The sequence below is a fragment of the Poecilia formosa genome, unplaced genomic scaffold (genome assembly GCF_000485575.1).
Source record: "Poecilia formosa unplaced genomic scaffold, Poecilia_formosa-5.1.2 Scaffold393, whole genome shotgun sequence".
NCBI lineage: Eukaryota > Metazoa > Chordata > Actinopteri > Cyprinodontiformes > Poeciliidae > Poecilia > Poecilia formosa.
Genome location: NW_006800332.1, coordinates 280742 through 294783, shown reverse-complemented (window position 1 = coordinate 294783; position 14042 = coordinate 280742). Strand labels below are relative to the sequence as shown.

General features: G+C 36.8%; 2 protein-coding genes across 2 annotated transcripts in view; both read left to right on the top strand.

The window, feature by feature from the left end:
- The window catches only part of LOC103154633 (TRPM8 channel-associated factor homolog), a 17054-nt gene extending 7727 nt beyond the window's left edge, over positions 1-9327 (top strand). The window contains exons 5-12 of the mRNA XM_016662860.1: positions 1071-1366; positions 2645-2819; positions 2913-3007; positions 4028-4238; positions 7094-7330; positions 7804-8027; positions 8515-8628; positions 8943-9327. Of these exons, the coding sequence (XP_016518346.1) occupies positions 1071-1366; positions 2645-2819; positions 2913-3007; positions 4028-4238; positions 7094-7330; positions 7804-8027; positions 8515-8628; positions 8943-9176 (1586 nt within the window). The 3' untranslated portion in view covers positions 9177-9327. The remainder of the gene's footprint in view (positions 1-1070; positions 1367-2644; positions 2820-2912; positions 3008-4027; positions 4239-7093; positions 7331-7803; positions 8028-8514; positions 8629-8942) is intronic.
- Positions 9328-13115: 3788 nt separating this feature from the next.
- LOC103154632 (TRPM8 channel-associated factor homolog) overlaps positions 13116-14042 on the top strand; it is a 14070-nt gene continuing 13143 nt past the window's right edge. The window contains exon 1 of the mRNA XM_016662859.1: positions 13116-13200. The gene's annotated coding sequence lies outside the window, so the exon portion shown is untranslated. The remainder of the gene's footprint in view (positions 13201-14042) is intronic.

Genomic DNA, 14042 nt, shown 5'->3' with positions numbered 1-14042 from the left:
CCAGGTGAGTCTTTCTCCCCTGAGAATGCGGACCGGTACCGGTACTAGACTGATTCTGAGCCTTCAAATGATTTTAACAATAGTTTCACTTAGAAGTTGATGTAAAAATGTTTGTTTTAGCCACAAAATGATTATGCTCAGCAGCAAACAACATATCCCCAACTACAGCATAGAGCAGCTCATCGATGTAGCAGCTATGTAGCCTGACGTAAAAACATTTTGCTAGACAATGTCAAACATTGAGAAGTTTTAATTATTGTTATTAAACGTTATCAAACACGGCGTTTTGAAGCCAAAAATACTTCAGAAATATACAGAGCCAAGCAGGAGAATCAACTCATTTAAAGTTAAAACTGAGCTTCACACAAACACAAAGACCTTAGCATAAATGTTTGGCTGTTGAACTGGACCGTTCGAGGTCGCTATCAAGCTAACTTTCTATTAGCAGCTCCACTAATCTTTCTGATAAACATTACATTACCAAGGCACATTAAAACAAACCTTTATCTTGGCTTTTTTCTATTCTTCCTCTTTCTTCTCCCTCCCTGAAGTATAAGTCCTTTTTTGCGACATTGTTTTGCTTACTTAACTTCTACCGGAACTTTGGACGTTTGGCTGCTCGTTGCACGGCAGCTCATATTACCGGCGAAGCGTGCAGTACCTACCGAGGCCACCAGGGGACCCCCAAAAGCAATTAATTATTTTTTCATTTTATCAATAAAATAATTTCTACATACATTATCAAATATATATTATTGTAAAAACAAATCACGTCATAGTGAAATTGAGTGTTTTTGATATTATAATGACGTAGAAATTATTACTAAAAAATAAAAAAATAAAAAATCAGCTCCACTGAGGAGGCCCCTTGCTGCTTAGTTTGCTTATGCCTTGGGCCGGCCCTGGATACAGGCATATAATAGCCTGTGTTTTATGTGCAATTGTTTTATTGCACATAAAACAATTGCACACATTGTTTTGTGTAATTCAAAACAACTAATGTCTAATTCTGTGAGTCAAATAAAGATGACCCATTTACAAGATTATTCAGTGCAATTTTCTTGTTCCAGGAAACAAAATCCTGAGCAAAATGGGCTTGGGCTTATTAACACAAACTATAAAGAAAGGTGTCTACAAAGCTCCTGATCCAAGTCAGATCAACAAGCTCTATTTCCGTCATTTCCTGCATCGATTTGCTTGTCATGCTCTGGAGGGTGTAGAACTCACCAAAGAAGAAGAAGAGAGCCTACAGAAACTGGTTTCAGAGTGTGTCTCCTTCTTGAGGATGGAGGCTTATAACAACATCTCTTACATACAGACCCTGTCCCTTCTGACAGACATCTTAAAGAATGTGGGCATTCAACAGGTGGGTATTATAGGTTTTAATTTGTTTTCTCTCTGTACTTTAGATCTATTCAGTTTAAAAATAAGATATCATTGGGTATTTCAAAATACTGGAATAAAAACGATACATGATCCAGTACCCAAGGTCAAACATTTTAGAAACAACCTTTCTGTGCATTTTCAACTCCAAGTATTTGTCTTGCTTCTTTCCTAGATTTCTATATTGTTATGGATGTGTGATTCTGTGACCTTTCTCTTTTGTGTGCTTACATGCACCTGCACGCTTACAGAACCAAAGAATGTAAGACTGGCAACAGTCACACATAAAAATAAGCACTGATTAAGGCAGGCCAACAACACTTGGAGACGATGCAGAATAAGGAAAAGGTGAAAGCAGACCCCACGTTACATTCTTTGCTTCACTTGGTGTCTCCCTTAAGCTGTGCTGAGTGGAGTCCAGCTCTGTAACAATGAATGTCACTCTGTAGCTGTTCAATTTATATGACTTGTAACATTTGATCATAAGTGTAAAACCTGTATTACAGTTACTCAAATCTCATTACTTTTCAATTGAGGGGTTTAACAGTCAGGTACAGGAACTGTAAAATGGACCTGGGTGTTGCACGAAGGCAAAAGGGTGCAACACAACAACATCTAGTTTGGTGAAAAAGGCCATTCTGATTCAAGTTTGGTTGAGGGAATTGAGCTTTTTCTCAGAAGTAACCTTTCTTTATGCAAGAAAAAAGTTCATTTTTGGTTTCATCTTAGCAGAGCGCAGAGCTGTGTGATCTACATGACTGGCCTTGTCTTCCTTATGTAGTTTGTTCTGTAATGTTAAACCTCTGATACTTTCATAAATCAGCTGAAGTTATACTGAGAATCAATTATGCTGAGACAAAGCCTGATTGAAACCTATAAAATAAAATGGAAAGGTTCTTTATTGTCCCACAATGGGAAAATGATTTACATTATCCTGGAACATCCAAAGAGTCTGTGATTTCAGCCACAAGTGTCTCTACTAAATACTGAATAGAACATGGAAAATATTTATGCAAATGCCTTTGTTTATGTTAAATATTTTTATTTAATTGTTATTTTTGAAAGAATCTGATTTCACTTTGACATTAAAGTTTATTGTAGCTTTCTTGTCAAAAATGCCAAACTTTGTTAATGATGAATTAATTATAAAAGCAAGAAAAAGGGTAAAACATGCAAGGGGGTGAAAACTTTTTATAATAAATGTCAATGCTTTTGCAAAGCACTGGTTTCTAAGAGTTCATATGAACTATATTATTTCAAGGCAAGTAAGGAGAACCCTGTGAAGAGACCCAAAGAGCATGCACTCCTCAGTCTGGCAACCAGTGTGTATGATGCTTCCCTAAACCAGGAGGAGCTTCTGCCCTACATCATCAAGGATAACCCGCCACTACCCGTGGTCAAGAACCAACAAATCAAGATCACTGCACAAACAGGAAGTCAGAGATCACTGAAAAATATGAAAAAAATACTTTTATATAATGGTAAAAATGAAATGACTCATTGGCTTGTTTTTCGTGATTATGTGACAGAATACATGGAGTGGATCAGTACAGGCCTGTACCTCTCTCCTGGCATGAAGACAGAAATGATCTTATCACCAAAGTTTGTGGATAATACATGGAAGGTAGTGTACATGAACTCAAACTATTGCTGTCTTTATTTATTCCCCTAAACATTATGCTAAATCCTAGAGCATCTGAATGAAATGCAATTCTGATATTACCAAACATTAGTGCCTTAAAAGGGACACTTAATGCAAAATCCACTGTTTTAGAACTAAAGTACATTTTAGAGTCTCTTGGAGTGGAAAAAGGCACATTTAGTCTCTCTCATTGTTACATAGATCTTTTTATAATCTGTTGTAGCCATATTTTTCAATATGGTCACCTTTCTCTATTTCTTATTATGGTTTTTGAACAATAATATCACAATATTTTTTTGCAGAATTGGTAAATAAGGTCATGGACTTCTGGCTAACCAGTTTGATGAATCCACTATTTTTATATCTTGCATGGAATTTGTAGTCCAGATTCATAAACGCCAAAGCTGCAGGTGGACAAGTCAAATTTTTCAGCTGTAGGATGTCTTTATCCACACAATTCATTACACTGCCTCATAGTATCAGGTTGCTAAAGCACTGGTTCTTGAAGCAATCAAAGACTTTCTCCACTGAAATAAATAGCATTGTGCCTTCTGCTTATGTTTGCACTGTGTTCACTTTCAGCACTTTGGGGACATAACTGTAGTACTATGTGTTTTGAATTGTATTATTGCATCATTTGGTTGGGATTTTATTATGCCGCTTTTGTCTTGGGGAGCAGATGATCCTCATCTATTCAGTGGCCTTTCTGCACCTAAAGATAATTGTAACAGAATACAGATAAAAAAAGGGGCCTGTGGAGAAATTCAGACCAAACCATTACATTTCCACTCTATATGGACCACAACTAAATGATTTAAATGTCAAAGGGAAATTATTTAAAGGGAATGATTTAAAAGCTTTGTATGTGCACTTTAATTCATAACTGTGTCTCACTTTTTAGTAAAAATAAATAAATAAATAAAAAATCATGCCCAAAATACATCAGATTTTGAGGCATCATGAGATTTCAAACTTGTAATACTTGGTCTGTGTCACCCGAAGATCCAAATAGGCTGCCAAAGTGATGCGCTGGTAAAAAAGAAATTAGAGAGAGCTCCACGTGTTATCAAGAGGTTCCCTGTTACATCAGAGAGGATGCAGGTGTGGAACTTGTGGGGAGGACTCATTTACCTGTTGGCTCCTCGTGACGTGAAGGTGGAGGACGAAAAGATCGTGGTTCAGGAGGCGATCACTGCTCCTTATTACAAGTCTGGTGAGTTTATTTTGTGGTCCATAAGGGGATATTTTGAGAATCCAAGTGATGAGCTCTGGGCTTTCTGATATACTGTGTACATCACATTCATTGGTTGCTTGGTAACTTTCTAAACAGTCATAACATTAGTTGAAATGTTATGACTTTCCATCCCATTTGCAACTGTTTGGATCTGCTATGCATTTTGTTTGAAGACACCATTGTAAATTGCCTACTTATATTTAGAAAATGAAATTATCAATTCTTCATGATAGAAGGGAGGATAGTTTATATTACTAGGTTGACTTTTTTAGTGTCAGTAATGAATTTCATTTTTAGGGATGTTCACATCTTTACCAATAGTGCCAGGTATGGAAGTTGCTCTATTCCATAAAACAAACTATGCTGTTTTCAAAGAACAACAAGACTCTGGCTTATGCAGTCATAATAAACCTGAGTTTGTTCCTTTCAGAAGCTTGCACATTCGTAATGTTTGATATACAACGCACTCATTTTATTTTACTTTTGTAGCCATGATTTGCAGAATCATGGATACATTACAATAGACACAGAAAACTTCCAGCTAGATTACCATATCTGTTTGGGATGCAGCCTTATTTCTCTATCTGACATGAAATCTTACACTTTTCCTTTTGCAGGTCACTTAGGATTACCATTTATTTTTTTCAATGCCAGAATAGTGAGCAAGATCATTGTTTGATCTAAAGTTTTAATTGGTTTCCTTGTTATTTGGTTTTTCATAAAGGCTTGGGTTAAACATTTCCTTCAGAAACTTTTTGCAGTTTGATGAAATTGCAGTTCATTCCTCCAGAAAACACTAATAGAGTGACCTTTTTAAGTCTGCTCTCACCTTAATAAGGTTTAGATCATGGTTTTAAAATGCAGCTTGATTAAAAACAGAACTCACAATTTCATCAAGGGGGTTCTATATCAGGTATCAGGTAAAATATGTTACACCAATTAGATTAATAAGAAAATAAATATTCAAACACTTAATATGGAATTTATTGATTTTTAGTAATAATGACATTCAGAAAACCACAATACTAAGACATAATAATAGTTATTCTGATCAATAGGAGATCGGTAACCAAAATCTCTCAAAAAATAATGTAAGGTTAGATTTAAATTACTCAGTTTATGTTAGCATAATAAATAAATGTCCAAAGATTTTAGTTCGTTTTAATTCTGAAATATGTCCACAATAGAGTCCCATATCCTCAACAAAAACAAAGTCCTGAAAATAGTTCAATTCAAAGTCCCAATCCAAAATGAAATATCCATAACGATATTCCCCCAGACCCTCAAAAATCCGCAAAAAAAAAAATAAATTCCAGATCTCACCAAGAGCGTCTTTTTCCCCCCTCCGTGGTGTCCTCTCACACCAGGCGGCGTTTGGGTGCCTCCGATCCAGTTTCCAAAAGCAAGATCTGTGGCGCTGAGGCGAACTCTGACTGCCGTTTATGTTTTTTCTTTCATTTTTGTTTACTTGTTTCAAACATTCATAAAGACAAGTCTCCCGCTGCACAGATATGACGGTGTGTGTCTTCCTCTGTGGTTGCGCTCCCGCGGGCCGACGCACACGCCCCTTTTTTATTTGGTTATCACAACCACACCTAAAGCCCGCATGATGCTGCCCCCCAAAAAATCTGTTTTAAACAGTGGAAACTTAAGAAAATTCAACAATCAAATGACTGAAACTGTCCTAAAAAACAGTCTGATATATTTAAATTTGAATTTATTTTGGTCAAAAGACAACAAACTGGTTACGTTACAATGGTCACTGAAAACACTGACTATGTGGTCCTCACCTTTCTGACTTATATCTTATAATGTTGCTTTAATATTCCCCTCCTAATATAATCTATTCTGACGTGAATAGTTTCTCCTGCTGGAAAGCAATTGCTTCCACCCCTGGGTTCAAAGTAGACCTTTCTTCTGTCCATTTGAAATGTCTTGCAAATTTGCAAATGTCTTGTAAATTCCCTATATATGAATAAAACATTGAATTATTTCAAATTAGATCATAAGAGAAGCTAACTTTCAGAGAGACTGCTTGTTTAAGTAAGTTTCATTTTGGGATATATACAATCCACACTGTGTACAGTATGGCAGGGCTCTATTATGATTTGGACAACAAAGATGACTGGCCAAGGCCGAAGATCACTTCGGTGACTTTTCTTCAGGTGAATAAAAGAGGACAGGTGCAGAGTAGATAGAGAGGACGTTTAAGCCAGGTTAAAAATAGACAAACAGCAGTACCTTCAGCGCAAGAGTCCATCACTCTTCAGTTTGACTTCTAAGGAGTCTAACCACAGACGGACTCCCTGTGGTGCAGAGCCCAGCTTTAAAAGCACAGGCTCCGCCCACAGGAAGACAAGACAACAACAAACCTTCTAACTCAAGTAAACTCTTAAGGTTTACAAAGTAATAATAATAATAATAATAATAATAATAATAATAACAATAATAATAATGAGAGAAAAAGAAAAAAAATATATAAAAAAATAAATTTGTGACCAGAAATGCAATACTCAAATCGGAAACAGCCCTGTTTGAACATTTGAACTGGGAAAATGTTTGAAGCTGAAAATAACAAGTTATGGATATGATAATTGAAGCAGGAACACCGCGAGTGCACCCACGATGAACCATGTTAGTTTGAGCTGCAACAAAAGTAAGTTAGCGGTTGTGCATTTGTGTATATATGTGCGGGCGTACTCGCACGCAAACAAGGACTGTATAACTACGTTCCAGCTCGTTACGGCTCCTCCGTCACATACAGTTTTGTACTTGTCATTTGCATATTTTTCTAAGTTGCTTTCATCACAACATCCGTCCTTGGCTTACTTCAGGTGTAACTAAAGAAGCTGATTGGTCCTCTCTGCGCAAAGCTCCTGCACCCTGGGCAGAGATGGAGTTTGAGAACATCATCCTTACTGTACCGTCACACCTCATTCGTGACCTGGAGAACGTTCTGGAGGTGGAAAAACTCTGGAATGACATCATGAAGGGTGTCGCAGATCTGGCTGTCATTCCACAAAAATTCATCCGCAAAGAACGCTTCGTGGCTGATGTGCAGATTTCTGCAGGTAAGGATGCAGGAAATGTAAATCATCTAACTTCCTTTTACATTGATGTGTTGGCATATTTAGGATGAATAATTCTGCAGGAATTTCTTGTAATCTTGGTCAAGTAGCTTAAAGTGACAAATCCAAGCAATAAATACAAATAAATAATGTCTATCAAACAATAAGGTAAACACAAATTGTAATTTTAATATTTAAGGTTTCCATAGAAAATGAGTTTTAATATAACTCAAGACACAAGTTTTAACACATAAAAACACAACAGAATCCTACTAATATCACCTCAGGGGCTTCTTTTTTCTAGATATCTCCAGAGAGTCATATGGTTTTATTCAAAATCATTAAATTTAAGGTGGAGAAAGAAGACAACACTGTTGCTGTGAGGAAAAAAGCTGGCTGAAAATGAGAAAGATGTTGATTATTTTCTGATCTTAGTTGAACTGAAATCAGAACTAAATTGTGTTTTCTCCTCCCAGGTTGGATGCATGCAGGCTATCCCATCATGATGCACTCATCCGCAGGAGCTGAGCTGTTCAACCCACAAGATGCCCGGACCAAAGGTCTGTGGGGAGAAATTCATGAACTGGGGCACAACCAGCAGAGAAGCCCCTGGGAGTTTCCACCACACACTGGAGAGGCCACATGCAACCTTTGGTCAGTGTATGTGCATGAGGAGGTGCTGGGACTCAACAGAGAAAAGGTGACTTATCTTTTAGTTTGTTGAGTATTGAGTTTTATCCATTTATGACTATTTTTGCCTCAACTAATCACATCTCCCACATCACAGAGAAAAAGCAAGAACAGCAGTTCAGGAATTATGAACAGTAACTTTTTGTTGTTGAACCACAAATATTCTTCACATCTTACATCAGCCTGCATATATTGAGCAGTTTAGCAGATCAGACTTGTACTGTGAAGATGGAGACATTTATAAGTTTGTTTCATTGACATATTATCAGATTGACATCACATAATTTTATGGAAAAGCCTCACAAAGTCATCTACTGTAGTGACAAGTAAGAGGGAAGACTTTAAGATATTTATGTTGCAAGTCTAGAATTGCCTTTAGACTCTCTGTACATGTTGCAACAAACATGAATCTGGTAACGGTCAGATGATGTTTATCTAAGTCACAGAGTGAACTTTTGCTACCTTTATCTAAAATAAAATCAATGTCTTTAAATCAGGCTAGTAGGAACATCACCTCAGCCAAACGGAAGCACTATATAGAGAAATACGTTAAAGGAGGCAAGAATCTCAGCGACTGGAACGTTTGGACTGCCCTGGAGACATACCTGCAGGTTAGAGAAAAAACAAATAAAAGTAATTTAAAGGAAAATCTGTAAAGGATTGATCGAACGTTAGTCTTCCAGTAGGTTAATTGATAGTTGTGGTAACAGATGAATGACTGAATGAATGATGCATTGTGGATTCAAGACAACAATTTTCAGCCTACTGTTTATTCACAGAGGACACGTTATTGAACTTTTATGAACACAATCAATGGTATGAATGTTGACATACAATAAAAAGTCCTTTTGAAATAAAAAGACAGAACAGTCACTGTGTTTATATCTGAGGTCACATCTGCATAAGCCTGTTTTCTTCTTTGTAGCTCCAGGAAAAGTTTGGCTGGGATGCCTTTAAAAAGGTGTTTGCTGCCTACCATGACATGACCAACCATCCCAATGACAAAGAAGGGAAGATGAACCTCTATGCTGAGACTTTCTCCAGAGCTGTGAACATGAACCTGACTGGATTCTTCAAAGCCTGGGGATGGCCCATCCAAAGAGCCACTGAGGAGAAACTCTCCGACCTGCCTCTCTGGACCGATCACCCAATGGCCTAACATGATGGCCTATAACTAAAACTACTACTGGGGCAAGTTTAAACTGTAACCTGGTTTTATTGATAATGATAGCGGTAGTTTGTCTTTTCTTTCCAGTATAATGCTACAAATATTGAATAATATACTGAAATTAAACATGATTATCAAGGAATGATTTTTGGGGTGACTGATTTTAAAGACAACATTAACAATGAGATGTGATGTGTTGTTTTAGAAAATGGAAACATTAGAGTTAGCTTAAAGAAAAAAAGCTCATTGAAGTATCATGGAGCAGGTTGGCCAATGGCTCATAAAAAACAGCATAATTCATATACAAGCATTACATCATTAGTTAAGTTACCTGAAACATTAATTCATAATAAAATTAAACTTATCATCTTGGTATCTAGTATGACTCTAAATTAATTTCTATCTCAAGTATTTTTTTAGTTAAATGAAACTTGTTTTATTTCAGTAAAGTTAATTTAAAAAAAAATAATCTTGACAATACTGGGACAATATTTAGAATTCCATTTTTAACAGATGAACAGCATGGGTGATATGTAAGGAAACAGGGAAAAAAATCACTGTTTATTATCCTTTTGGTGTACTCATATATTGCAATATTAATTTCTTTAAGTAATTACTCTTCTCTCTGTCAGTACATTTAAACACTCAGTTCCTTCATGTTTTCTGGTTCTGACTTGTAATGTTTTAATGGTTGTTTGTCACAACTGTACTGCTAACCACAATAAAGGTTTCTTTTCTATTTTCTACTTGACTGTCTTGCTGTCAAGATATTCTCTCAAGACATTGCAAAGTTTGGTATTGCATTTTATAGTGTGGCTCTAAACCTTAACTGAAGAATGAAAAAAAAAATCTAAAAATTACATTTTCATACAGCACCAGCGACAGAGTTGATAAAAATATTTTTGTATATTATACAGACACATTTACAATGACAATAAAGGCCGAAAATGCACAAGAATGTGAAGCTGCTCACGCCACCTGGTGGTCACAGTCATTACGACATGTACTGCTTCAAAACAGTAAACCGGACATGGCCTGTGGGACAGCAGTCGCTGTGTACATGATCAATCCAGTATCATATCTGTATACTGGCCTGATTAAAAATAATAATAATAAAAGATGACCTACCTTGAGTCCCAAATGTCAGACCAACCCACCCAGGAATTGTCTCTGTTCCCCCAATTAGCCAATCAGGGCCTGACCAGGATCAGCTCTACATAGGCCTGATAACGAGCCATTCATTTGATTCAGGTGTGTTGAAGCAGGGATGCATCTGAAAGTTGCAGGATGGTAGCTCTTGAGGACTGGACTTGGGCACCCCTGCTCTAGAACCACCTATGGGATGCAGGTCTGAGGCATTTTGTTAGCATGTTTTCCTTCATTCTTGTAGCTTGATACGAAGTCAGGTTATCCAAACTGGATACTGCACTACTACCATTCAAATTTAAAAGAAAAAAAACACACCTCAGTGCGTTCTCAAAGGGCCACGTGCCCAAGCTACCTGTATATGTACGTGTGTATGTCTTCCTACTCTTTTATCAAATAAGTGGGAAGACAATCCAAAGGGTAATTTGAAGGCCGCAGATGCTTAATAACTGAGGTTAGTTCATCTAAAGAAACTGGCTAAAAATGCTCCAGAATAGCTATGCATTGTGGCATTTCATGGGAATCTGAATCTACCGGGGTACTCGAGCCTCTAAGAGCTACAATTTTTTCTGTGAAAACCTTAGAGAAAGCCTCACAAAGTTAAAGAGGATAAATGGATTAACAGTACTTTCCAGGACCTTAAAAAGGACTTCTGGGCCTCCCTGCCCCAAAGTCTGGCAGCGGCAGCAAAGGCATGTTGCCATATCTGAATTCATTATATGGTGTTTGCTTTGCAAATGACTCAACTTCAGTTGGGAGATGTCATGATTTCATAAGCTCTGCGGCCGACAATGGGACTCGTTGCTGTTCCTCTGTTATCGATCATTTCATACACAAACTGCTGTTAAGTACATAAAATGCTGATGAGAAAAAAATCCCCTCATTGTTTTTGCGCCTCCTCTAGTGCAGCGCCCCTTTGCGTTGCATACAGTGCATACCCACTTTTTGCGCCACTGATGGAAAATACGGACGCGTTATAGAGGTTCAGAGTCACCATCTATAAATTTAATCCAACAGTCATTCAGAACAAGACCACCAGGCTCAGGTCTACTACACAACACAGGAAAGAAGATGCACAAATATATTTCTGAAACAATCCAGCACACACGATGTTGGCTGACAAACTGGGCATTGACTGGTGTCCCCAGGTGTTGTAAGGTTTGAGTTAGGCCAAAATACAGACAGGAGTACATGAAAAACAAAGAACTACAGCGACACAGGAAGAGCACAAAATGAAAACTTTGCAGGAAGTGAACCAGCAATGAATAATGAAAAAGAGAGCTTAAATACATAGAAAATGACTTATTACATCAGAGTTAGGTGAGTCTAATCAAGGAAGTATTGAACATCTGTGAGAGAGGAAACCAAACCTATACATGTGATATGATCTCCTATTTAGTGGTCAGATTTGAAAATGTAGAGACCTGTAAAAGTGGTTTCACACAGTCTGCTGCTGTTTCCCTGGAATGGCTTGTGAAATTTTACGTTCTGCTGAAGCAATTGATATTTCATAATTCTTAAATTCCTTTTTTCAACTTCCTTAAATCTGCAAATTTCTTCAGAAAATGTTATTTGTCTTGTACGTGATCAAATATGCTTTTCATATTAATCTTGGACTTTTTATGTATTCAAAGTGTTGCTTCTCAGGCTGGAAAAATCTCTACAGACAAAATGAATACATTTTTTAAAGAAATGTGTGCTGAAGTTTTAACTTATTATGGATTTTAAATTTATTCTTCCTACGTCTAATACATAATTTTTTATTCCATGGAAAGGACTTGTTTACAAGTTTTCTATATGGTTGAGTTTGCATATTTGGAGGCTATTTAAACACTCAATGCCAATCAGAGAGAAAATTAAGACACCTTTTGTCAAACTTTTAGAAGTTTTGACAGATTGACAGGTGACCTCTAGACAAGTCTTGTTGGTTATAAGGTCTACATACTTAGTTTCTAAAGTAGAAAGTTGTGGCAGAGAAACCGTTTGACAGGAAGTCAAATGTGGCAGAGAAAAACAACCATTAGACAGGAAGTCAAATGGTTGCTATTCTTTGCCACATGCACTCGGCGTCCTCTGATCTAAATTTGAAAATATAATTAACAAGGACAGAATCTTTTTTTTTTTACTTATGTACAAAAGGCAGAGAATATCCTCAGAGGATTCAAAGTTTGATTCGCGTACTATGTCTTGCTGGGGAAACAAATTGTTTGTTGCACCTGCAGTTCTGCCTGCTCAGGTGGCTGCAGATGCTGCAGTCGATCAGCATCCTCGGAGTGTGGTAGTGCTGCATCTACGTTTCTCATCTGGAGGAAAAGGTAATCGAGCATAAAAAGTGAAAATGCAGCAGACTGTGTGAAGTGTGAAACTACTTTTACAGGTCCCTACATTTTCCAAAACATATGACTAAATTAAAATGAGATACAAAAGAGTTCAAATGTGTACATTTTTAAGTGTATGTCCTTCTAGGGTCAAAGGTTATGTTTTTGTGTCTTACAGAGAGGAAAGGCATAAAGGAACCAACATTAAATATATTTGCTAACAAAGAAAAGTTTGACATTTTTGATAAAATATAAAGCTTCAACATTTTTCAAATTAATTCTTGCATGCAGCTTATTGCCACATGAAAAAATGACTTCAATAGAAGTCATATACTTCCTTTTTCAGAAATCTCACCCTCCCTTTTACAGACATTATCAGTGACTCATTTTCTCAACAGCAGAACATGACAATGACGTCAGAAAAGGAAACCATTAATGTTTTACCAGAGCTGTATATAAGAGTCTGTCTGCACATTATCTTCATTATGAGAGGCAAATTTCTGCTCCCTGCTTGTCAAAGAAAAATCATCTGGAGATCTACAGCTTGCACAGTGAGTAACTGGTTACCTCATAGTTGTATAAGTAAACCAAAACAATTTGTAGGTTTTCTTCTCACTTTCGAATACAGGAAAGACAGATTCATTCCTAGCTGTCATCGAAAGAGTTTTAGAGCTTTTAGCTTATAAAAAGGCTGTAAGTTTGAAATAACAAGTGTTTCTATTTTTAAATTCATTTAAAAATCTCAAGTCAAAAACAGTATTTTGAATAGTGACTGTGTACCCTTTAAAAGACAACTAAAAGCAAATAACCAGTTTCTAAATTTTTTAAGCAGCCAAAATATCATCCTGCTTTCAGCTTGAGATAAATAAAACTAAAAGTATTATTCTAAAAAAATTATATTCAATCCCATAAACAATTATGGCACTAAAAATGATTGAAAACACTCAATTTGCACATCAGTTTATTACACAGTTAATTTTATTCTAAGTTAATTGACTATTGCCATTTATTGATCACTTTTGATGACAAATAGGGCTGGTGTTCACTGGAATTTTTCCATAACCTTGTCAAAATCTGGGGAATTTCTCTGTATTTAAGAGGAATATTAGTGCCTCCACAATCATTTTGAGCCTTGCTCTAGAACAGTGCTTCTCAATTCTGGTCCTCTGCACCGCTGCCCTGCATGTTTTAGGTCAGGAATCCTCAAATCAAGGGCTGGAGGGCAGGTGTCCTGCAGGCGTGTTGAACTAGGGACACAGCTAGAAGTTGCAATTTGCAAATAATTTGCAAATTGCAAATTATTTGCAATTTGCAAATTATTGCATGACCTCATTTGCAATAATTTGCAAATGAGGTCATGCAATCATTGGTAACACTTTATTTGAAGGGGGGG